At 46.2% G+C, this 26,087-nt stretch overlaps 1 protein-coding gene across 1 annotated transcript; it reads right to left on the bottom strand.

Moving 5' to 3' along the window:
• Positions 1-555: 555 nt before the first annotated feature.
• BSCL2 (BSCL2 lipid droplet biogenesis associated, seipin) lies at positions 556-23,138 on the bottom strand. Its single transcript, XM_079958417.1, has 10 exons — positions 22,649-23,138; positions 18,107-18,188; positions 15,661-15,804; positions 12,159-12,293; positions 11,637-11,734; positions 10,835-10,976; positions 9,900-9,975; positions 8,173-8,253; positions 4,066-4,149; positions 556-907 (listed from the first exon to the last, which is right to left on the bottom strand). Exons 1-10 carry the CDS (start codon positions 22,855-22,857, stop codon positions 771-773), a joined length of 1,188 nt encoding a protein of 395 aa, XP_079814543.1. The 5' UTR covers positions 22,858-23,138; the 3' UTR covers positions 556-770.
• Positions 23,139-26,087: the final 2,949 nt, after the last annotated feature.

Raw genomic sequence — 26,087 nt, 5'->3', positions numbered from 1 at the left:
CCAAAGGAGCTGGTGTTTGTCCACAGACAGCTTTCCAGATCATGTAGCCAGCATGGCTAAGCTGCTACCGGCACACGGACGACTGTGATAAGTGCCAGAGCGCATGGAAACGCCGTTTACCTTCCCGCCGCAGTGGTATCTAGTTATCTACTTGCGCTGGCATGCTTTTGAACTGCTAGGTTGGCAGGAGCTGGGACCGAGCAACGGGAGCTCACTCTGTCGCGGGGATTCGAACCGCCAACCTTCCGATCGGCGAGCCCAAGAGGCTCAGTGGTTTAGACCATAGCACCACCCACATCCCTAAATCTTAGAATTATAGAGTTGGGAGGGACCCTAGGGTCATCTAATCCAAACCCCTGCAATGCTGAAATCTCAGCTACCTGTGCCTACAAATCAAAGACCTAGAAATCACACATCCTAAGGCTCATCCTAGGCTTCTAATCTAGTCCAGGATGTGCATGGCTTAAAAACCCCCAAACCCCACCTCCCAGTGCACAAGAATTCACGGCATGGGTTTCCTCCAGCCCAGAGTTTTTGCAGTACACTGGCAAATAATTCGTTAGCAGGTAAATCTTTATTTTAAGTTACAGTGTCTCCGGGTGAGGAGTAGGGGGTGGGGGGAGAGAAAAAGGAGCTGGAATGTAAACACAAGCTGGGAGCAGAGGCTCCGTTTGGAGAGCAAGGCCAGTGGTGGGTGCAAGCTATTGGGAGCAGTGCAAAAGGCTGAGGAGGGGCTCGTGAGGCCGCAAACAAACCCGCCCACCCCCTTTTCAGGAACTGGAGCAAGTACTTCTCTGCCGGATCTCTGAGCCTGGCGTGAGGGTCCTGGCCCCTGGGGGCAGCAGGCTTGAAGGGAAGTTGGCCTCAGCAAGCAGCGTGGAATTGTCCACAGACTCAAATTCCGTCTCTGCGAATGAATAAGCAAACGGGAGATAAATCAGTATTCACATGTTGGAGAGAAGCCCCTGTTATCCAGGCATTTCAAATGGTTGTGACTTTAAGCAGATACTGCAGACTAGGGCTGGGTGATATATTGCTATACAGTGGACGCTTGGGTCGCGAATGTGATCCGTGCCAGAGGCACGTTCGCAACCCACAACGTTCGCAACCCGCAGTGCCGTGCGAGCACCGAAACCTGGAAGTAACCCGTTCCGGTAACTCGAAAACGCACAACATGAAGTGTCTGTAACCCGAGGTATGACTGTACAAAACTGGTTTGAAAGACCTGGCAATATACAGTGGTACCTCGGGTTACATACGCTTCAGGTTACAGACGCTTCAGGTTACAGATGCTTCAGGTTACAGACTCCGCTAACCCAGAAATATTGCCTCGGGTTAAGAACTTTGCTGCAGGATGAGAACAGAAATCGTGCCCCAGTGGCGCGGCAGCAGCAAGAGGCCCCATTAACTAAAGTGGTGCTTCAGGTTAAGAACAGTTTCAGGTTCAGAACGGACCTCCGGAACGAATTAAGTTCTTAACCCGAGGTACCACTGTATTGTGAATTATGAATTTGCTATGCAAAAATCACAATTCTCTGCCTGTGTTAACTCTGCAGGCTCAGCTCTCTCCTGCAGGGGGCAGACAAAAATCATGATGGAAGAAAAACTGAAGTTGCCAGTGCTTCTACATAGCTCCATCCTTATTTCAGACATTGTGATGTATCAGTATATCACAATGTTTAGCTGGTGATATATCACGATGTTGTAAACCAGTTATCGCCCAGCCCTACTGCAGACTCTGAGCTTTCATTTTTTTTAAATTAAGTCTCTCTCTAGCCCTCCTAGAAAGGATGTGAAACGCTACCGAAGGGGGCTCCCTGATATTAGAAAGCAACGGCATCAGTGTGTGAGGGAAATTTCTGTCATCAGGACCACCAGGACACAGCTGACTTCCCATGGTAAGCATGAGGTGGGTGGGGCCAGAGAACAAAGAGGGTGGGGCAAAGGATAATAGGATCATAGAATTGTAGAGTTGGAAGGGATCCTGAGGGTCATCCAGTCCAAAGCCCTGAAATGCAGGAATCTCCGCTAAAGCATCCATGACAGCTTAAGCCAGGGGTCAGCAACCTTTTTCAGCCATGAACTGGTCCAACGTCCCTCAGACCATGTGGTGGGCCAGACTATATTTTGGAAGGAAAAAAAAAAAAGAACAAATTTCTATGCCCCACAAATAAGCCAGAGATGCATTTTAAATAAAAGGACACATTCTACTCATGTAAAAACATGCTGATTCCTGGACCATCCGCGGGCTGGATTTAGAAGGCAATTGGACCTGCGGATCAGCGGGTTTTTACATGAGTAGAATGGGTGCTTTTATTTAAAATGCATCTCTGGCTTATTTGTGGAGCCTGCCTTGGATGGGCCCCTACACCTGCTGGCAGGTTGTAAGGTCCCAGTTGGGTAAGCTGTCCACACACACACACACACACACACACACACACAGAGAGAGAGAGAGAGAGAGAGAGAGAGAGAGAGTTGTCGTCTTTCTTTGTACCTTCTCCAGCTTTATGATATCCAGAGCCAAATTTTAAAACCCCCTTTAAAAATAATTTTTATTAGCTTTTTGCACAAAATTTGATATTGTTCATTTCACTTTCAATTTAATACAAATTTAAAATGCATTTCTGGGTTATTTGTGGGGCATAGGAAATCGTTCATTATTTTATTTCAAAATATGGTCCGGCTCCCCACAAGGTCTGAGGGACAGTGGACCGGCTCCCTGCTGAAAAAGTCTGCTGACCCCTGCCTTAAGCCATCCAACCTCTGCTTAAAAACCCCCAAGGAAGGGGAGTCCTATCCTATGCTTACCTTTGTATAGCATGCTACATGCCAGCTTAACAACAGTTAGAGGTTCATTTACGGCCTCGGACCCTCGGACCTACGGGACCGCCTCTCCCGGTATGCCCCACGGAGAGCCTCAAGGTCCATAAATAGCAACACCCTAGTGGTCCCGGGCCCTAAGGAAGTTAGATTAGCCTCAACCAGAGCCAGGGCCTTTTCAACTCTGGCTCCGGCCTGGTGGAACACTGCCTCAAGAGACCAGGGCCCTGCAGGATCTGATTTCTTTCCGCAGGGCCTGTAAGACAGAGTTGCTCCACCTGGCCTGTGGCTTGGAGTCAATTTGATTCCCCCCCTCTTTCTTTTTTCTTTTCCTTTCTCCTCCTGTGATGAGGCTGCATTTTAATATTTTAATGTTTCAATATTTTAATTGTTGTATTTTAATCTTGTTTTTAAGTTGTATTCATTCAACTTGTTTTTATTATTGCTTGTTAGCTGCCCTGAGCCCGGCCTTGGCTGGGGAGGGCGGGGTATAGATAAAAATTATTATTATTATTTACACACTTCCCCACCCAAGAAAGCAACAGGTATTATGACTGCTGCCCATGGCCAAATCACTTAAGATGGGTCTGAAGGAAGGCTGAAAATGGGTGTGTCCTAGGGAGAGTCCTAAGGGTGGGATAGAGAAGACTGGAGGGCCACATTTTGGCACCTAGGCCTGAAGTTCTCCACCCTGGGGTGGGTGCATGCATATATAGATATGTGTGTGTCCCTTTAGCTCTACAGAGTCTCCTTGCTTATTGGTATATACAGTGGTGCCCCGCAAAACGAATGCCTTGCAAGACGGAAAACCCACTAGACGAAAGGGTTTTCCGTTTTGGAGGTGCTTCGCAAAACGAATTTCCTATGGCCTTGCTTTGCAAGACAAAAATGTCTTGCGAGTTCCTGCGGGGTTTTTTCCTCCCCCCCCCCTTTTCCTAAGCCGCTAAGCCGCTTATCAGCTGATCCGCTAAGCTGCTTATCAGCTGATCTGCTAAGCCGCTAAGCCGCTTATCAGCTGATCTGCTAAGCCACTAAGCCGCTTATCAGCTGATCCGCTAAGCCCCTAAACCGCTAATAGCGCTAATCCGCTAATGGGCTTGCTTCGCAAGACGAAAAAACCGCAAGACGAAGAGACTCGCGGAACGGATTCTTTTCGTCTTGCGAGGCACCACTGTACTGCATGCAAAACATGGATCCAGGAGGGGGGTGAAGGAAGCTCAGGTGAAGACCGGGATGTGCACCTACCTTCGCTCATCCCATTGTCCAGACTGGACCTTGTCCCAGAATCAGGTTTCTCCAGATTGCTCTTTTGGGTCTGCATCTCAGCAACTGTTGCAGAAGCAAGAGGAAGAAAATCAAGACAGGCCTGTAGGCTGGAAATCGTGTGTTGAAAAGAGGGAGCGTCTAAGATGGCAAGGAAATCATGACAGAATACGCCATTCATGGAATGCCCTCATAGGAAACCTGCCCGATACAGAGTTGGTCTACTGGTCCATCTTGCTCACCACCGTCTACACTGACTGGCAGCGGAGTCGTTCTCAGCCTTGTCTGGAGATCATAGAATCAGAGTTGCAAGGGACCCTGAGGATCATCTAGTCCAACCCCCTGCAATGCAGGAATATGCAGCTGTCCCAGACGGGGATCGAACCCGCAACCTGCATCTCCACCTCCATCGTTCTGCCCGGACACTGAAGTCCAGCACCGAGGGCCTTCTGGCAGTTCCCTCACTGCGAGAAGCCAAGTTACAGGGAACCAGACAGAGGGCCTTATCAGTAGTGGCACCCACCCTGTGGAATGCCCTCCCACCAGATGTCAAAGAGAACAACAACTACCAGACTTTTAGAAGACATCTGAAGGCAGCCCTGTTTAGGGAAACTTTTAATGTTTAATAGGTTATTGTATTTTAGTGTTTTGTTGGAAGCCGCCCAGAGTGGCTGGGGAAACCCAGCCAGATGGGCGGGGTATAAATAATAAATTATTATTATTATTATTATTATTATTATTATTATTATTATTATTACTACCCCGGTGTCATCAGCACCAGCTGAGCTAAGATGCCAGAGATTGAAGCTGGGATCTTCTGCAAGCAGAACAAATGCTCTGGCCCTTCCCCAGAGACGGTTTTTTTGTTACCTCCTTTGTCACCTTTTTCAGCACCTTTAGATTTTTAAAATCATTATTTACAACCTGACCTGTACCATTTGACTCCAAGAACAGGGTGACACAGTTCATTTAAACGAGTAAGTTGTTTGCCTCATGCCTGGACATGAGAACCACCAACCCACGGGGAATTCTGTAGAGCGGAATATCAAATCTTGGCTTATTGGCCCTCATTCAACCCATTACCGAAGAGGTGGAGAGCCTCAGGCCACAATCCTGAGGCCACCTGCCTTGCCAGCCTCACTTCGCACCCTCCTTCAGTATTTTCTGCCTGTCTGGAACGGGTCCTTGAACTCCAGTAATGCCTCTTGCTTGTCCGGATGGAGACAGAGGGGGGTTGCATGAATGCATGTAGAAACTAGCCCACCGCACAAAGGTAAACATTTAAAATTGCTGCCCCTCCCACCACTGCCATGTCGCTCCCAGAAGGCAATGTGGCTCTGGGGACAAAAATGATTCCCTATCCCTGCATTATAGCAAACAGACCGGAATTTAAAGTTTAGTTCAAATTTGAAATTACTTATAATAAAGGAACAAACGTAAGCTGTAATACAACAGTATTAGAGCTGTTCGACAGTGGAATTTGCTGCCAAGGAGTGTGGTGGAGTCTCCTTCTTTGGAGGTCTTTAAGCAAAGGCTTGACAACCATATGTCAGGAGTGCTCTGATGGTGTTTCCTGCTTGGCAGGGGGTTGGACTCGATGGCCCTTGTGGTCTCTTCCAACTCTATGATTCTATGATTCTAACAGAAAATAAATGGCAGTTATGGCAGTAGATAAAAGAAACTCAACAGGGACATTATGGATGTAAGGACAGGAAGTCCAAACGTAAGAAATTATTAAACTGAAAGTGAAATGAACAATGTCAAATTTTGTGCAAAAAGCCAATAAAAATTTATTTTTAAAAAGGGTTTTAAAATTTGGCTCTGGATATCATAAAGCTGGAGAAGGTACAAAGAAAGACAACTCACACTCTGTGTGCGTATGGACAGCTTACACAACTGGGACCTTGCAACTTGCCAGCAGGTGAAGGGGCACGTCCAAGGCTTTTAAAACCATGAACTTCGAACAGAGACCCAGGGATGGGCTGCAGGAGAGGAGGTTTCGCCCTTCACACACTACTATACAAGATTACCCAATTTATTTTCAGTGGGTTCAAGATAAAAACCAAAGACAGGGCCATTTCATGTTGTGCATAATTATGAAATCTTAAGGCAGCTGGCGCAGTGCCTGTCCAGATGGCGTGAAAGCAAGATCCAGATACAAGTTATGTTGAGAAATTGGTCCAGAGGTTAATTTCTGCAAAATGTTAATGTCATAATGACCTACATCATGCATGGAAGGGAAGAGAAGAGAGAGTAGCCACATCTCGCCAACTCAGTGGGGTGGGTAGGGCTTGTCCCTTTAAAATATATTTTCAGATGAGTATCTAAAACAGTTTGCTGCTGTTTTTATCTGATTTTAATGTTATTTCATTGTGTGCGTGTGCGTGCAAATTGCTTTGAGGCACCTGGATACAAATAATGCCACTAATAAATATACTGAATTAATTACTAAGCGAGATTTCATCATGCATTGGGGGGTGTGGGTGTATGTGAAACTACTTAGAAGAATGTGTGGTTTAAGTAGATGTCAACTGTTGCGTTCACAATCCCTGAGAAAAAGTATGATTGTTATAATTGATACTGGACGTGTAGTAACATGCCCTTTTAAAAAATAATAATAAAATATTTTTAAAAAATAAATATCAAGATGTTGTCCTCAAGGTCTTATAATTCACACTTGAAACTGAAACGATTTCTGAGTAGTAGCATATTTTGCCAGAGGCATTTGAACACTGCTATCCTAACAAAATAATTAGTCATCATCTAGTTGAAAAGGAATTGTTTTGTTTGTCCTCTAGTATCCTTAATTGTTTATTGCTTTGTGTGTGTTTAATTTCAAACAACCACATTGTTTTATCTTTATTTGCTAATCAATTATATCTTTTTGATCAAACAAATATTTTCTTTCTTTCTTTCTTTTTTTAAAAAGGTCATTTTTATCTACCTTTAGACCACGTACATCATAAGCACACAGGTTTGAAAATGAGAATTAGATGAGCTGAGCTGGAAACAAAATATTGCAATGTGGGCTGTTCCTGTTCAAGGATCCAGCTAGCCTCTTTCCCGATTACTCCATTCCATCCCATTAAATCACCAGCATTCCCTGCAGGCCTGTGCAGAGCTCGTCTTAGGCCCGGGGCGGGAGTCCCCAGTCTGCTGAGAGGCCCATGGCGTTCTTGGCAAGAAAATGTAAAGTCAGGCAGGCCCTTAGAGGTCCCCCTGCCCAGCTTAGCCCTCCGAGGCCCGGAGCAAGTGTACCCAGCTGCCCCTCTCTGCACAGGTCCGGTTCCCTGTACAGTCATACCTCAGCTCCCGAACACCTTGGGAGTCAAACGTTCTGGCTCCTGAACGATCGAAAACCGGAAGCGATTGCTCTGGTTTTCGAATGTTCTTTTGGAAGCCAAACATCCGACGGGGCTTCCAACTGGCTGCAGGAGCCGCGCTTTGGAAGTCGAACGTTGCGGAAGTCAAATGGATATACGACTGTACAGTGGTACCTCTGGATACGAACGGGATCCCAAAAGCGCTCAACCTGAAGCAACTTCAAGAAGAAGAAGAAGAAGAGTTTGGATTTGATACCCCGCCTTATCACTACCTGAAGGAGTCTCAAAGAAGCTAACATTCTCCTTTCCCTCCCCCCCCCCCACAACAAACACTCTGTGAGGTGAGTGGGGCTGAGAGACTTCAAAGAAGTGTGACTGGCCCAAGGTCACCCAGCAGTTACATGTGGAGGAGCGGGGAATCAAACCCGGTTCACCAGATTACGAGTCTACCGCTCTTAACCACTACACCACACTGGCTCTCAAGGTATGACTGTATACCCTCCAACCTGGCAAGTGAGAGGCATCATTAGAGTTCAAAGACACATTCCAGCAGCCAGGCAAAACCATCTTGGAGTTCAAGGGCAGTCTGCATTAGAAGGGAAGTGGGGGAAAGCAGCAAGTTAGCCCCTCCAAGACAGCTGGACAGCCACTGTGGGCAACAAACTCCTAATCCATCTAGCCCTTTGGTCTGATCCAGAAGAGCAATTGTATATATATTTAAAGCGACTGTCCGAAAGGCAAAAGAGCATCTAAAAAAAGTGCAGACCTGCTCTCGACAATTCGTCCTCCTCTTCATCAGCCCCCACATCCTCTGGTTGACGTGAAGCAGCCTCTATTTCCTCAGAGCCTGCAGAAGAAAGGCAACCAAAAAAAGAGTTCAAAATAATTTTATTTGTTGCATTGTTACCGCTGCTGTTGCTAAAACTTTTATCCTGCCCTTCCTCCCAAATAGGAGCCCTGGTGAGCAAGCAAAGTAGTGAAACAATTAGAAATGAAATAAAAACACATTTAAAACATTTAAAAAGAATACCTGAAAAACACTCGCATAGACTCACAGCTAATCATTTCAATCTTGCCTGGAATGGTGGGTCGATCCAGTGTTAGTCCTGTTCCGAGCAGTCCCAGTGAAATCAATGGACATGGCCAACTTCGGGCCCATTCATTTCAGTGGGTCTACTTTTGAGTAGAACGTAAGCTGGATGCAACCCAACGCTTTGTCGAGCACTACCCTGAAATCCCAGTGGCTGTTTTGACTTCTGTTTTGAAAAAAAATGCTGCTAAACAAATTTATAATAAGGGGAGAGAATGGGTTTTCAACCATTACTAACCTGGGCCTTGCGGCCTTGCACCCTCAGGTAAAGCTCAGAACTTAGCCCCTTTTATTTATCGCTTTCCCTGCAGCCTGGGTCCTCTGGGCAGATGCCCACATAAGGAAGTCAAAACAATTTTGAAACAAAATCCACGCTATGCCAAAACAAAACAAAAACCCTCTCTAAAATCCAACAAAAGCACAAGGCGAGAACCAGAGCAGAGATGAAAACAAACAGCAGGCATGATTCCACAGCCCAACCCCAGATAATTTTTTTTTTAAAAAACAACTTTGTAAAGGGCAGACATCTGCCAAATGCCATAAAAAAGAGCCTGAAATGTTGATATACAAGATGCTAAAGAGTTATTAAAATGGCACTGAAAAGAAGGGCGATTTTTAGAATGCCAACATCCCAAAGTTCTTTTGAGAGAGAGGTGTCATTTTAATGAATAAACCAAACGTGAGGAACGCTGGACTCAGCTGCTATATATATATCTTTGAAAGGAAACGGAGATGCGTTGTACACTGAAATTTGCAATGTATTCGCTGAAGTTTGCTTTGTTCTGTTTAATGAAGTGTGAAAACAAAAATAAATTTCAGAGAGGGGAAAACAAAAAGTCTTTGCCAGAAAACAGAAGAACATGAAAACACCAGCAGCTGATGATTCTCATATGTTCAAAGCACTATGATATCACTTTAAAAACTGGTGGGTGGCTTCCCCCAAATAATTATGGGAACTGTAGTTTGTTAAAGGTACTGAGAGTTGTTAGGAGACACCTATTCCCCTCACAGAGCTACAATTCCCAGAGTTCCCTGTGAAGAGGGGTTGACTGTTGAACCACTGGGGGAATAGTTGCTCTGTGGGGAAAACAAAACTCTCCTAACAACTCTCAGCACCCTTAAACTGCAGCTCCCATAATTCTCTGGGGGAAGCCATGACTATTTAAAGTGATACCATAGCGCTTTAAATATATGGTGTGAATGTGGCCTAAGACAGGAGTAGCTGGTGCGGGGGCCTCTAGATGCTGCCGGACTACAACTCCTGTGATCTCTGACCATTAGGCCATTCTGCCTGAGGCTGATGGAGTTGGGAGTCCAGCAACAACTGGAGAAGGGAAACTCCATACCTGGGAAGGTGCCACCAAAACAGCTCTAAAAGAAATTGACTCCCAATTCCACGGTACCTTCTTTAGGGACCACAATCCGTCGGCGGACGTCTTCTGAATGTTGAAGCATTCCGGATCTTTCCCGGCCAGATAACTGCCCGGGGATGGGGTGGGGAAGAGAGAAAAAAGACAGGACAGAAATCAGAATTTTGTTGGTAACTGAACACTCCCAAGTTTTAGATTTCTTTTACTGAGACTCAGCTGAGGGGTGGAAGGAAGTGTATACTGTGCTGGTTATATTTGTACAGGTTGGTATATTAAGCAATCTCTACTCCCATCATCCAGCCTGAGGTCCGGCTCCAAGGATCTTCTGGTGGTTCCCTCACCACGAGAAGTGAAGTTACAGGGAGCCAGGCAGAGGGCCTTCTCGGTAGTGGCACCCACCCTGTGGAACGCCCTCCCATCAGATGTCAAGGAAATAAACAACTACCTGACTTTTAGAAAACATCTGAAGGCAGCCCAGTTTAAGTTTAAGAACAGCCCTGTTTGCGAACGATTCAGTTTACAAACTCCACAAAACCGGAAGTAGTGTCCCAGTTTGCAAACTTTACCTCGGTCTAAGAATGGAATCCGAACAGTGGAAGGGCACCGGCTGTGGGAGGCCTCATTAGGGAAAACTCACCTCAGTTTAAGAACGGTTTCAGTTTAAGAACAGACTTCCAGAACGGATTAAGTTTGTAAACCGAGGTACCAATGTATTCTGTTGGGAGCTGCCCAGAGTAGCTGGGGAGGCCCGGCCAGATGGGCGGGGTATAAGTAATAAATTAGTAGTAGTAGTAGTAGTAGTACAGGTTGGTATATTAAGCAATATGTGGCAATAGTGGTTCATTTGTATGATTTAAGAAAAGGTGAGGTGGCCTTGCTCCAACCATGTCTCCTTTTGGGCCAAGCAGCCAGGGCCGTGACAAGTTACAAAACGCAGTTCACCCCCAATCCTTGGCACCGTCTCTCACCTGCATTGATAAGGACTCTCTGGGCCACACGCTGCCCCAGATCCACTGCAAGTAGCTGAAGAGGACGATGACGCTCAGGAAGGTGAAGTTGCTGGCCACACCCAAGATGGCGGACGTCACTGGGAAGTTGTAGAGCAGATATCTATGGGAGACAAGAGCAGGAAGGAAGGGGGAGGTGTTAAGAGGTGCATTGTTCATATTGTGGAATTCCCCCCGCAAGAGAGGCTCGACTGGTTCCCTCTCTTTTATCCTTCCAACACAGGCCTTTGGAAACCAAGAAGCAAGTGTCAGTCACTGGGCTGCTATCAGGGCAAACTGGGTTTCAATTGCTAGTTCCACCTGTGCTCTGATGTATTTTAATTATCATTTTTATCTAGTGTTGTTTGTATTGCTTTATATTTTATACGGTTGTTTTTAAATGCTGTAAATGGCCATTAATTCCAAGTAGGGAAAAGGCTGAGGTATAAATACATTTAAAAAATAATAGTTTTTCTGTGGTTTTTAAAAATTGATTTTGCAACTGTCCCTTCTGCAATTTGCTCCCTGGAGTCTGCTGTGGAAAGAGGCCCAAACAAGCCTGTTCTTCTTTCTCTGTGCTTAGAATGAACTAGTTTGGCTTAACGAAGTTCACCGAATTAGTTCAAAACTTTCCAAACTACTCAAGGAAGGAGTTACCACAACTGCCGGGTGAATCACCTTTGCCTTGCAGTAGAACTGTGAATGATTTCTACTTCAAGTCTGTTGTATTTTTACATGTTGAAGAAATCTAAAAAACGCTAATATAGATAACAACAGTCCTCACCGCAGTCCAGTGAAATGGGCATGAATGCGCAGCTGAGCCCCATAAATCTGGATCTTTGTGGTCTGGATTTCAATCACGGCACCGACTGTAGGTGTGTACTACAAGCAGAAAGAGAAGCCAAGGTCACCGATTCATCTTTTGTGTGTCTGTGTAACAGCAAAGACCCGTGCCTACTCAAAATGCAGAGAGATCGTCCCTCCATCCCCAAGGAAGGTCTTACATGCATTTAACTTGGGCGATTAACTTGTGGGGATGCACTAGCAAATTCTCACAGGAAGTCAGATTATCCCACGAGACTGTGTGAGATCTAACTAACCCAGAGCAAGGCTGACAGCTTGTAGGAGCCACAATGTGAGAGCTGAGTGCAGGATGAGGACCAAAGCTCGGCAAACTACCCCAGTAGGTGGTGGGAGAAAAATATTGTCAGCTATGAAGGACTGGCCAGGAGATGGGAAACAGGAAGTGACAGTCATCCCTAGAGGAAGCAGGAAATCAAGGAGAAGAGCAATGCCATTCTCTCACCGAGTCTTCCTTGTAGTCTGAGTACAGCTCTACGTCCAGCAACTGCTTCTGTTCTGTGAAACCAGCCAAGAACAGGCTGGCAAAGGCGAAGGTGTCCAGCATTTGCAGCAGGCTCGAGCGGTAGTGTAGCATTGCCTAGTCAGGAGAGAGGGAGAGCGCGGACTCGGTCACTGGGTCACCGTTAAGGGAGTGCAAAGCATTTTTTAGGGGAAAGAAAAAATAGAGGGGACTGGAGGGAGTTCCCCCAAAACAGCCCAGTGAAGAGTGAGAATGGCCACAGAATGCTGACCGGCTGTTGGGAGAGGAATGGAATGGAGTATCCCACAAGAGGGCAACATTTAAGAGGGGGGCGCTGTGGTCTAAACCACAGAGCCTAGGGCTTGCCGATCAGAACGTCGGTGGTTCGAATCCCCGCGACGAGTGAGCTCTCGTTGCTCAGTCCCTGCTCCTGCCAACCTAGCAGTTCGAAAGCACACCAGTGCAAGTAGATAAATAGGTACCACTCCGGCGGGAAGGTAAAGGACGTTTCCGTGCGCGGCTCTGGTTTCGCCAGAAGCGGCTTATTCATGCTGGCCACATGACCCGGAAGCTGTCTGTGGACAAACGCCGGCTCCCTCAGCATATAGAGCGAGATGAGCGCCGCAACCCCAGGAGTCGTCTGCGACTGGACCTAATGGTCAGGGGTCCCTTTACCTTTATCTTAAACACCCCTGAGGTTGCCAACTATCTTTTTCTTATTTTAAAAAAGCCAATGCGCTGGAGGTGCACGGTGGATTTTTATAAAGGTTTTGTATCCCACCTGGTATGGCAGCTTCTTCCAAGCCTAGGGATTGTTCAGTGGTAAAATAAAAATTAAAAAATGACCGCATAGACACCTGCCCACACTACGGAACGCTCATTTCCAGTTCCCAAAATGTAAGTCAAGCAACCTTATTTTATTTAGTACAGAAGTGGGGACTTTGTGCCCCACCGGATACTGGATTCCAGCTCCCATCAGGGATGGTGGGAATTGTAGTTCAATAGCAGTGCAGGACTTCGGTTCCCATCAGCCCCAGCCAGCATGACCGATGGACAGAGGTGCTGGGAACTGGAGTCCAACATCATGTGCAGGGCCACAGAGTCCCCAACTCTCACCTAGCCAATGATATTCATAGGTTCCTCTGCATCAAAGTCTATTTCACACTCCAGGACTTAAGTGGTGGGGGTTGGGGAAGAGTTGTTGAACATGGCTGCTTGCACCGTGGCACAATATTTAAACCTAGCCTTAGCTGTTGCCCCTCATGAAATCTACCCATCTTGCCTTAAAAGCTGTAGATAGTGTGTTCCAAAAGTGAAAAGAAAGCTTTTTGGATGATAGCCAACCAAACAGTGTAAGCTCTGCACTTGGGACTGCAGACCCAAGGGACTGGGAAGCCTCTTGGGAGACGAAACAGGCAGAGACAGAACGAATCAATAAGCTTTCCTTTCACTTTGGCTATTGACCATGTGCTGTGCAATCAGGGGTTGTTTTCTATAAAGATTACTGCCCCCCCCCCGAAGATCTTACATTTGGAAAGGTTTCTTATGTGAGAAGGTGGCCTGGATGCATCACCAATACAACGGAAATGTGCTCTGAATTGTGCTATTCCCTCATCTTCAGAAGTCCTTCTCCAGCTGCCCCAGCAAATCAGGTTCACTGGCTGCTTTGTTTCCATTACTTAATATAATATTAAGATAGAAACAGAATACAGTGGTACCTCAGGTTACATACGCTTCAGGTTACAGACTCCGCTAACCCAGAAATAGTGCTTCAGGTTAAGAACATTGCTTCAGGATGAGAACAGAAATCGGGCACTGGCGGTGCAGTGGTGGCAGGAGGCCCCATTAGCTAAGGTGGTGCTTCACGTTAAGAACAGACCTCCGGAACGAATTAAGTACTTAACCTGAGGTACCACTGTAATTGAATTGCTGACATTATTAAGGATCAAGCGTGAGAAAGAGGCAGAATTGGCTCCACTCTCATTGATTTGAGGAGTCAATATAATATTTAAACCACTGACCCTTCATCTTTTGGCGCTTGATGGAATGGAAACTACACTTTTGTGGCAAAGTGACTGTCAATTAAAATATGCAGCGTCGGTGTGATAAAGTGTGGAAAGTTAAGGAAACACTGAAGTAACAAGGGGTGAGTTTAACAAAGATAAATTCTACGATGACTGCCTGCCTTTTATTCCCTTTAGTAATTCTTGCCAGGAGCAGTTCAACAACCTACTATTCAGTTTTTCTTTCTGGAGGGCTGGTTGTACGGTCTTTAACATGCTTTTGTCAATTGACTTGCTCCTTGATTGTGGATACACACACAGCTTACAGGCATTTGTGTTGTTGCTGTTGTCAAATTTATATTGTCCGTGGCTTGTCCTTGTTGGTTTGCTTGAATATTCTCTTTGTGTTATTATAAATTTTCAATTTAAAATATATATATTTAAAAAGAATCATGCAGCGAGGGGTCAGACAGTCAGGTCTAGCTTTTTGCTCCCAACAAACACAACCTGGTGCCTTCCAGATGTTTTGAACTACAACTCCCATCAGCCCCAGCTAGCATGGGAAAGGGGAGAGAAGCTAAGGTCGAATGTACACAGCAGTCCAAGCTCTTTGCATACATAGTTAGAAGCAGGTATGTTTGTTCCTAAAAAAAACAAAAAAACCCGCAGCGCTGGTTGTGTCCTGTTTAGGGTTATTGAAGTTGAGTATTGCTTTGCACCAAAAAAGGCACAAAGCAATTTACAACAGACTAAAAAATACCATGGGATGCGGGTGGCGCTGTGGGTTAAACCACAGAGCCTAGAACTTGCCGATCAGAAGGTCGGCAGTTCGAATCCCCACGATGGGGTGAGCTCCCGTTACTCGGTCCTTGCTCCTGCCAACCTAGCAGTTCGAAAGCACGTCAAAGTGCAAGTAGATAAATAGGTACCACTCCGGCGGGAAGGTAAACGGCGTTTCCGTGTGCTGCTCTGGTTCGCCAGAAGCAGCTTAGTCATGCTGGCCACATAACCCGGAAGCTGTACACCAGCTCCCTCGGCCAGTAAAGCGAGCGCCACAACCCCAGAGTCGGCCACAACTGGACCTAATGGTCAGGGGTCCCTTTACCTTTACCTTTAAAAATACCATAAAATCTGTACATAAACATTAAAAACAAATGTAATGCTAAATAATAATAATAATAATAATAATAATAATAATAATAATAATAATTTGTATACTGCCCTATACCCTCAAGTATATATCACCAGTGCTGCCCAAAGCTTGGGAAAACAAAAACACATCTGCCCGTTGCTGAAATTATGGCAAGGCTGGCTCCGGGCAGGTTTCCTTGGAGAGGGGTTCCATTAACGGGGAGGGGGGGGGGAACTGCAGAAAAGGCCAGTTCTCTTGTCATCACTCCAGCCAAAGGTCACTGGGAAGAAACCACCACTCAGCTCCTCCCCCTTCACTCACGCAGTTCCCCCGCAAACCCTGGACATACCGATCTGGCCGAAGAGGAGATGATACGGCCACCTTTAGTGTAACACGAAATGACCACCATGAACATCCCCAGGTTCTGGTTGACCGGCGACTCTGGCAGCTCCAATTCCAGTGAGATGCGGTACGGTTGGCCGTACATGAGGACCTGAGGGCAGAGAAGGCGATAGAGAAACTCCAACACACACACACCTTTACACCCTCACATTTAATCAGTGGAATTCTAGGGTCCTTCATTAAATAACATCTTAAAACCATTAAGGCTGGCTTTGCACTCAACCTAAGAGCAGCAGCAGCAGCAGCAGTCTTCTTTTCCCTTCGAAAGGAATACAGACATAGAAAGCTGCCTTAGACTGAGTCAGACCATTGGTCCATCTAGCTACACTGACTGGCAGCAGTTCTGCAGGGTTTTGAGCAGGAAGCCCCCATCTCGGCCCTACTTGGAGATGCCAGGGGACCTTTGCATGCAAAGCAGATTGTCTGCCACTGAGCTATGGGCCTTCTCTGCTTCCTTGCGATGACTAGGCAGGATAGCCTTAGAGAAAATTTCAACCCGCTCCTCCCTTTTTTAGGCTAGGCACCCGTGGGCTGGTATAATCTTATTTTTATGGGGCGCTAATTCTTTATAGATTTAATTGCGAGGCCGCAGATAATGGGTGTAGCATTGCAGCCAAGAGCACAAGCTGGGAAGTCTCTGGCCCAGGCCCAGATCTCATCTCAGGCTTCTGGCTAGGTGCTGTTCTCTCAGTCTTTTTATCTGTAAAATGGGACCATTAAGAGTGTCCTAACTTGTCAGGAACACAGACCATGGACATGGATTTATATCCTTTTGGATTACAGTATATCCACAATCCATTTTATTTACTTAAGTTTATATATCCTGCCTTCCTCCCAGAAGAGCCCACGATGGCAAACTCTTCTGTAGTAATAATTTTTAAAAATACAGTTCATAATACAGTGGTACCTCGGGTTAAGAACTTAATTCGTTCTGGAGTTCTGTTCTTAACCTGAAACTGTTCTTAACCTGAAGCACCACTTTAGCTAATGGGGGCTCCTGCTGCCGCCATACCGCCGTCATGCAATTTCTGTTCTTATCCTGAAGCAAAGTTCTTAACCCGAGGTAATATTTCTGGGTTAGCGGAGTCTGTAACCTGAAGCGTATGTAACCTGAAGTGTATGTAACCCGAGGTACCACTGTAAAGACATGTTTAAGACATTTAAATGTCTGGATAGGCCTACTGAAACAGAAGGAAGTTTTCAGCCGGCATGTAAAAGGAGGACAGTGATATTTTCCCCCATTTTGTTTCCCACATGGGCACTGTTCCTTGTTTCTTCTTCTTTTGCATCCACTCAGTGCACTTGTAATTTTGAACTTTTCATTTTTCAACAAAAATTATAAAATAAAATATAAATAAACAAGAAGAGGACAGTGACGGCATTTGCCTAATGTCAATAGGCAGGGACTTGAACCCGGCACGTTTTGAGAGCTAAGTGTGTGCTCTGCCACTGAGCTAGAAGCCCTTCCGAAATATGCTGAACTGGGCATTTCTGCCCAAGCGCCCAAGGTCTAGTGCATGCTATAATTAAGGTTCACTTATAAACTAGAGACAGTTTGCTGGAAAAAATTATCCCATGCCTTCCAAGAGTACTATTGTCTGGGGTGAAGGTGATGAAATTACTTCTTAAAAGAAACCCGGCACATCTTCTGGGACACCGGCAGAGCTTAGAATCTGTTCCCAGGGAACTTGCGCCCCAATAAGAATTAATTAGGACTGTGATGAAAGACACCTCAGAGCTTTGGAAATGAGTTTTTCGATAAAAAGAGGATCTCACCTCCATTTTGTAGACAGCTCAATCTCATCTGTGATATATATATATATATATATATATATATATATATATATATAGCCTTGTTCTCTTTTTATCTAGTTTTTAGGACACTTCAATGAATATTACAGTTTTTACTTCTATTTTTAAAATAAAAACAACTGAGATTTTTTATTATAGCAAGCAGTATAAACAAATATTAAAACATTATCCGGCTCAGGGGTTATTCACCAACCAATTGTTCTGAGCAGACAGTTTCTTGCAAGCTCTGGGAAAGGGAATTTGTGGGATTTTGCTATACCATGGAACACAGAAGTCTAAAAAAAATGTACTTTCCTCCAAAGGGCTCAAGGCACCATACGCGATTGTAATGACTGGGATTAAGCGGTGTATAAATTGTTGAAATTATTTAACTGATCAAATCGTCAAGTTCCCAATTTAACTGGCAATTTTCAGGTGCTGATCTCCAGTTAGCCGGACTGCGGGATGGGGGGAAATGTCCCTCTATAGACCAGATTCTTCTCGACCACGTCTCCACTGTTCAATTCAAGGCAAGAGCGGATGAACCTACATGTCAACCTTAGTGCCAAGCACATCAATGGCCAGTGAAACCAGAAACTCACCCGGTCCCGGCTGTCCTTGATGAAAGAAACGTTGGCAACAGGGAAAGAGCACAGTTCTGATCCAATTTGGCCACAGTCAGTCCTGGGGGGCGGGGGACAAAAGATCACGAACAAGGTCACATTCAGAACTTGAGAGACTTGCCAAATGTAGACCAGGTATCTGGATGGAGCTCCTTTAGATACAACCCCTAGCAACACTAGCTGCCAGTCAATTTTCAGATCTAGACACTCATGCTAGTGTTTAAACAGCCCTGAAAGACTTTGCCACAAATATCTGAGAGATGGCCTCCTTCCCTACAGATCCTCCTGGGTGTTAAGATCAGCAGACTAGGCCCTTCTAGTACTTCCACCTCCCCAAGAAGTTTGGGTCGCCTGGGACAGGGCCTTCTCTGTGGCAGCCCCTAAGCTGTGGCATTCCGTTCCCACAGAGCTGCGCCTGGCTTCTTCCCTGTACAGCTTTTGGCGAATGCTGAAGACGCAGCTCTTTGCCCTGGGCCTTTGACACCTGAGATGTCAGTTTCCAGGCCCCGCCCTGTTCTTGTGAATGTAGTATTTTCTTATTTTTACTTACGGATTTTAAATTGTCGTGGCCCACTCTGGGACCTGCGGGTGAAGGGCGGGTGGTAAAGTTAATGTTAATAATCAAAACAGCAACAGTGTCTCTGGGAGGACACAAAGCTAACAGTCCTCTCTCACGGCTGCTCTCTGGCAACTGGTACTTGGAGGAATTTTGCTCCTGACATGGAGGATCTACTTAGTGACCACAACTGCTGGCCCTTAACAGAACTCTCCTCACCCCCCCCAACCCCATTCATTTTTCCCCTAATCCCTTTTCAAAGCTATCTAAGCGAGAGGCCACCCCAGGCATCCTGATGCAGCAAATTCCACAAATATATATATACACACACTGTGGCGTTAGGACTTCCTCTGGTCAGCCCCTTAATCTCCTGCCAACTGAGGAAATAGGGCAACAGTTGGGATCTGTCTCTGATCTGAAATGATTTTATGTTTATTTTTAATTGTTTTTTTTATATATCTGCAATTAACTGTTGTTTATGCATGTAACTAGGGACGCGGGTGGTGCTGTGGGTTAAATCACAGAGCCTAGGACTTCCCGATCAGAAGGTCGGCAGTTTGAATCCCTGCGACGGTGTGAGCTCCCGTTGCTCGGTCCTTGCTCCTGCCAACCTAGCAGTTCGAAAGCACGTCAAAGTGCAAGTAGATAAATAGGTACCGCTCCGGCGGGAAGGTAAACGGTGTTTCCGTGCGCTGCTCTGGTTCGCCAGAAGTGGCTTATTCATGCTGGCCACATGACCCGGAAGCTGTACGCCAACTCCCTCAGCCAACAAAGCGAGATGAGCGCCGCAACTCCAGAGTCAGCCACAACTGGACCTAATGGTCAGGGGTCCCTTTACCTTTATGTATGTAACTGGTTTATGTATGATACTATACTGTAAATTGTTTTGGGATGACTTGTAGGAAGAAATTCAAAACAGAAAGCAACAAAGTAAGAGTTCTAATATCCAAGATGGAGGGAGAGCAAAAAAGCATGTCTGTCCAGTTTTTCAAACATCATTTTTTTGACCTTCTCCTTCTTACATTTTTCTGAGCTAAAAAGCTGCAAAAGCTTTGGAACTTTTTCTCGTAGGGACACCCCACATAGAAGCTATATTATACCAAGTCAGACCAAGTCAGGTCCATTTACCTCAGTGCTGTCTACACTGACTGGCAGCAGCTCTCCAATGTTTCAGGCGGGGCAGGGGGCATTCCAAGCCCCGCTGGTAGATGCCGGGCTTGAACCCGGGACCTTCTGCACACAAAGGAGATGTTCTATTGATGAGCTATGGCTCTTGCCTTCACCTCAGTTGGACTCTTAGCTTCATTGTCACCAGGGGCCTAAATCTGTGTCTGGGTTGTGCTACTTCACACTGAACAAAATCCCTGCAACAACAAAATAGCGTATCAAGGCAAAAAGCTGCTGGCCTCCTTTTTTGCCCAGATATCCTAGCTTTTTTTGTTTGGGGCTTCTATTTTGTGAGAAGCCACAGTTACAGAAGTCCTGTCCCCCCCGCTGAATTTGGGAGAGATACAACCCCAGGCAATGGTAAACCACCTGAGAACTGGGACCCCTCAAGGTATATTTAGTGAAAGGCTTACAGCTCAGCAGTAGAGTACCGGCTTTGAATGCAGAAGGTCTCAGGTAGGGCTGAGGAAAAGACTTCCTGTCTGAAATCCTGGAGTGCTGCCGCCAGCCAGAGTGTAAAATACTGGTCTAGGTGAACCAATGGTTTGACATGGTGCAAGGCAACTTCTTATGAACTGCTCTCTCCCTCCTCCATCCAGATCTTGACTCCTGCGATCCCCGATCTCTGCACCCATATAAACTTGCAGGCCGAGATGGGGAAGATAGTTTGAAAACCGAACTGTTTGCTGAGAGAATTCGTTCCCAGCCACAGAAAAGCCTGTTGCTGTGCATCACCATGAGTCACCAAGTCGACTCGGCCTCCTAGCTCAGCCTCTGCTTTTGGCTGTGTCGCTGCCTCAGGTGTGACTGGAGCACCTGGGGCAGAGATGCACCAGAAGGGCAGGACCACACCCAAAACAGCACCTCGCGGTGGAACGGTGGGTGGCTTCCTCGCAGGGCAAGCAAATACACACACACAGATAAAAAATTCGGGGTGTGTGTGTATAAGATCAAAGGGAGGAGGAGAAAAACCAACCCCAGCAACACCGAAGCCAAAAGGTTTGGGAGGAAGTAGCACCATCATCTGATGAAGCAAAACAGCATTCTTCAACCTTGCCTCAAATGGGCCCATCTTCCTGTGTTCTGAAGATTTGCCTTTAGTCTTTTGCAGCAAAGACGAATAGAGCTACTCTTCTGGAAACTGATACACTAGAGCAGAGGTTTTCAACCTTTTTGAGTCCATGGCTCCCTTGACCAAGTACAGTGGTACCTCGGGTTTACTTAATTCGTTCCGGAGGTCCATTCTTAACCTGAAACTGTTCTTAACCTGAAGCACCACTTTAGCTAATTGGGGGCCTCCTGCTGCTGCTGCGCCGCCGGAGCACGATTTCTGTTCTTATCCTGAAGCAAAGTTCTTAACCTGAAGCACTATTTCTGGGTTAGCGGAGTCTGTAACCTGAAACGTATGTAACCTGAAGCATATGTAAACCGAGGTACCACTGTATAGTCTTTCTGTGGCTCTCCTTTGGGAACTCAGTTATGTTGACCCTTGCCTGCTGAGCCATGAGCCCTCACCCTTTTTGTGGACACCCTCCCTTGTGGAGGGTTCCCTCAACCTCCTCTCCCCTCTCCTCAGGAATCCTTGCTCACTCGCTTACTTACTCCGAGGACACTGACCTCCCGGTAACCAACACCCCTCAGCCAACCCCAGAGGCACCATTCGCCTGGAGAACGTGCAGCCAGAGCTGCTGCAACAAACAGCTGAACAAGCCTCTGGAGGTAGAGATGTGAGAGAGCATCAGAGGGAGGGAGGGAAGGAAAGAGGGACAGAGGCCGGTGCTGTCCCCGGCACACCTGACCACCATTCAAGGCACCCCAAGGTGCCACAGCACCCTGATTGAAAACCATTGCACTAGAGCAAGTCTACTGCTATGAAATATTGTGTGCACGTCATCCAACAGCAGCGACACAAATTTAGCAGGCTTATAAATAAATAAATAAATAAATAAATAAATAAATAAATAAAAATAATAATAATATATTATTTATACCCCACCCATCTGGCTGGGCTTCCCCAGCCACTCTGGGCGGCTTCCAGCCAAATATTAAAATACATCAAACATTAAAACCTTCCCTAAACAGGGCTGCCTTCAGATGTCTTCTAAAAGTTTGGTAGTTGTTGTTCTCTTTGACATGTGGTGGGAGGGCGTTCCACAGGGCGGGCGCCACTACCGAGAAGGCCTTCTGCCTGGTTCCCTGTAACTTGGCTTCTCGCGGTGAGGGAACCACCAGAAGGCCCTCGGAGCTGGACCTCACTTCAGAGCCAGCTTGTTTACCCTTGCATGAATTTTAAAGGGTCAGCTAAAAGTCTAGGATTATGATTTCTTTCACCTGGTAAACAACACCTTGCATAAAAGTCACACTTAGTTAAAAAGCTGTGGTAAACTAAAGACAGTTGTAGCCTGGAACTTGAAAGACACCAGCGATGGTGGCGGGAGGAGCTTCTCAGGAAGGCTGTTCCGGAGCCGAGGTGCCACCACAGAAAAGACCCCCACCCCACCTAACTTGGTGGAGGGCCCAAAAGAGGACTGCAATGGAAGAAGAAGAAGAAGATTTGGATTTGATATCCCGCTTTATCACTACCCAAAGGAGTCTCAAAGCGGCTAACATTCTCCTTTCCCTTCCTCCCCCACAACAAACACTCTGTGAGGTGAGTGGGGCTGAGAGACTTCAGAGAAGTGTAACTTGCCCAAGGTCACTCAGCAGCTGCATGTGGAGGAGCAGGGAAGCGAACCCAGTTCACCAGATTACGAGTCCACAGTTCTTAACCGCTACACGGAAACCAACTCAAAACTGACCTGAACTTGTAGTGGACGGGGCTGACGTAGCTGACCGTAGGCATATAGGAGTAGTAGAAGCTGCCATAGAGGAAGACTGAGATCCAGAGGAGAAGCAACAAGACGCAGAGCAAAATGGCCGTCTGCAGGACGGTCCGGCGCACACGGAGCATCAACAGCATCGCCACTTCCTGCGCCCATGGCAGGAAGGGTCCGGTGCTGCCCGCCATGGCGCCGGGAGGAGAAGGCAACAGAGAGGGATCCAGCGGAACGAAGTCGTCAAACCGGCAGGAGTCAATGCACGGAGCAGCTTCGATGCCTTCAACGGCAACTGGGAGAAAAACCAGGAATGTAACAGCAGGTCCTGAGGCAATGAGGCGGCTAGTAAAAATAATAAGAGTGAAAAGTTTTCCCTTGTTCCCAGCTGGATGGCAACCAGGCCTCCTACTCAGGGAATAGATTCTGGCTCCTGCTTTGCATGCTGCCCTGTTTGCGTCGCTTGGCTTTCTGCAGGCTCTTTATATCCATGAGAAAGACGGGGCGGCCTGGGGGTCAGTGACTCCGGCACATGGTGGATGGCGGGGCTGCCTAACACAGCACACCGTCCTCGTGGGAATCAGGAACTCGGCAGGCTCAGCGCCATCATGGGCGGGAAGGTGCCTGGAGAAAGGGGAAATAAAGATGACAAATCCAAAGTCAGAGAAAATCTCAGCAGAGAGAGACCAGATTTTGCGGGGAACAGAACTGGGGTGAATTTTAAACAAGGGTGAACAGAAGAGGGAAGGAGCCCATTGATGGAGAGAGATAGAGGATCCAGATGAAATGTAGAAGATCAAGCAAGGAGTATCAAACTTCTGGGAGAGACCAAAGGGTTAGATGGCAAACAGGAAAAAGGGATGGGATGTAGGAATTAGAACACCTGAATTCCTCCTCTGGACTAATTCTTATTCATAAACATGTCTTGTTTTTCAATTGCAGGTCACAACAATAATCACAATGGACACCAGCATCTCTAATCCCTTGCCCACCACTTACCCTCATCAGTGAATACCAGAGATTTATTGCAAATAATAATAAGAATGTTTATTATTTATACCCTGCCCATCTGGCTGGGTTTCCCCAGCCATCCTGGGCAGCTTCCAGCACATATAAAAGCATAATAAAACATCAAATATTAAAAACTTCCCTAAAAGTCATATAGTTGTTTTTTTGTTTGACCTCTGATGGAAGGGTGTTCCTCAGGGAGGGTGCGACTACCGATAAGGCCCTCTGCCTGCTTCTCTGTAACTTCATTTCTCCTGGTGAGTGAACCGCCAGCTCAGTTGGTAGAGCATGAGGCATTTGGTAGTGGGTAGAGCATTTCAGGGTCGTGGGTTCAAGCCCCACATTGGGCAAAAGATTCCTGTACAGTGGTACCTCGGGTTACGAACCGTCATACTTATGAATGCTTTGGGTTACAAACTCCGCAAACCCGGAAGTAGGTGCTCCGGGTTGCAAACTTTGCCCCGGGATATGAATGTAATCCGCTTCCCGGGCCGCGGGAGGCCTATGTAGAGAATGGGTGCCTCGGGTTAAGAACGCTTCGGGTTAAGAATGGACTTCAGGAACGAATTAAGTTCGTAACCCGAGGTACCACTGTACTGCAGTGGGTTGGATAGATGGGCCTTGTGATCCGGTCCAACTCTACAATTCTGTTTCAATGCTTTCCATGTCCTGACCTAATTCTTAAAAAAATACCGTATTTTTTGCTCTATAAGACTCACTTTTTCCCTCCTAAAAAGTAAGGGGAAATGTGTGTGCGTCTTATGAAGCGAATGCAGGCTGCGCAGCTATCCCGGAAGCCAGAACAGCAAGAGGGATTGCTGCTTTCACCGTGCAGCGATCCCTCTTGCTGTTCTGGCTTCTGAGATTCAGAATATTTTTTTGTTTTGTTTTCCTCCTCCAAAAACTAGGTGCGTCTTATAGAGTGAAAAATACGGTATATCAGGGTTGCACGACTTCAGACTACCCCCAAAGTAAAATATCCCTGCACACAGAAAACTAGAAAGCTGGGGTAAAACTCTTTCCCTAACATGATAACTTTCTACATGCAGGGATATACATTCAATAGGAAGCCGCCTACTGCAGGATGAAGAGCGACAGCTCAGACACAAGCCGACATTTCAGTGAGAACTAGACCTCAATGCAGAACAGAACCAGTGTTTACAGAACTTTAGAGAGAAGGAGGTGGCTAAAGAAAAAAGGACAAGCTTCTAAGACAGTAAAGCCCAAACTTTCAGCTTCTATGAGCTACTTACTTCCCTCTTCTTACTCTTTGATCTATCAAACAGAGTCAGGTGCAAAATAGTTCTTGGAGAGTTAAGTAAGAACTGGATATAAAGTGCTGGTTCTGGAGCTTGAGGTCGTTAGCTACTGCACCCCAGTAAGCAACACCACTGGGATAACCAGCATATTCAGAAACAAATTATACTTACGTTATTCTGGACCAAGGATTCCAACACAAAACTTTAAAACGCAGCCAGCCAGCCACAATCAAATTTATTTTTCTACCTGCTGTTCTTCCAAATTATAGTCAAAGCAACACCCAGGAATGGTGAAGAAATCACCAATATACAAGTACAACCAGAACACAGTCCTTAGCAGGTTACAGGGCACATTTCCTAATAGAATATAGAAATCCTAATCAGGAAGCCAGCACGCACACTATAATTATAGCCTCCCTATAGATATGAAACATTCATTGCAGAGTCAAGATCACACACAAAAAAAGGTTTAACAAACAAGTCTTTCCCTAAATCTCTGAAGATACCAGTAGCACAAAAAAGATCAGAAAAACCTTATCAAAGACAACTATGGTAATTATTGCAGTACTCACATTTATACAAGTAAGGAACATGGAGGTTGAAAGATAAACAGAGGACAGTAGTGACAGATAATTTCTATACTGGGGGTTTTAAACAGCAACTTTATCACAGCACTCAAGTACCGGTATATAAAGTCCCACTGATATTTGGGGAACACATAAAACTTGCTATTAAACTACTGAGAATCAGAAACCCTCACTGATCCACTTCATTCTGCACCTATCTACCAGCAAACCCTGATCTAGTTACTATCTCTCCCAGTTCCAGAGTTTCAGCTGCATAGACTAAGCTCCAATTAAGGTCTGGGCCCTTTGAGAAGCAAAATAACAGAAGAGGAATCCTGCGGAATCAGGCCAAAAGCCCAACTAGTCCAGCATCTTGTACTCACAGCAGCCAACCAGTTGCCCCAATGGGAAGCTTGCAGGCAGGAACTGAGTTCGGCAGCGACTCCCAGCAATTGGTACTTGAAGACAGTGAACACTGTGATAGCCCAGATAACCCTCTTTTGAAACCACCCAAGGTGTGCGCTTTTCCCAACCACGTGCACACTCTATCACACACCAACACCCAACATCTGGTCCCATCCAGTATTAGTC

Source organism: Podarcis cretensis, assembly GCF_951804945.1.
Source record: "Podarcis cretensis genome assembly, chromosome: 16".
Lineage (NCBI taxonomy): Eukaryota > Metazoa > Chordata > Lepidosauria > Squamata > Lacertidae > Podarcis > Podarcis cretensis.
Note: the sequence above shows the minus strand (reverse complement) of the source record. Positions and strands in the feature narration are given on the sequence as shown.

What these genes read in the sequence shown, in the direction of transcription:
- BSCL2 (XM_079958417.1), bottom strand. Translation starts at nt 22,857, where the DNA reads ATGGCGGGCAGCACCGGACCCTTCCTGCCATGGGCGCAGGAAGTGGCG. An exon ending in GAGAGTCCTTATCAATGCAG is followed by an intron (nt 9,976 to 10,834) that starts GTGAGAGACGGT and finishes ATCCCCGGGCAG; the next exon opens with TTATCTGGCCGGGAAAGATC. An exon ending in GGACAATGGGATGAGCGAAG is followed by an intron (nt 908 to 4,065) that starts GTAGGTGCACAT and finishes ATTCATTCGCAG; the next exon opens with AGACGGAATTTGAGTCTGTG.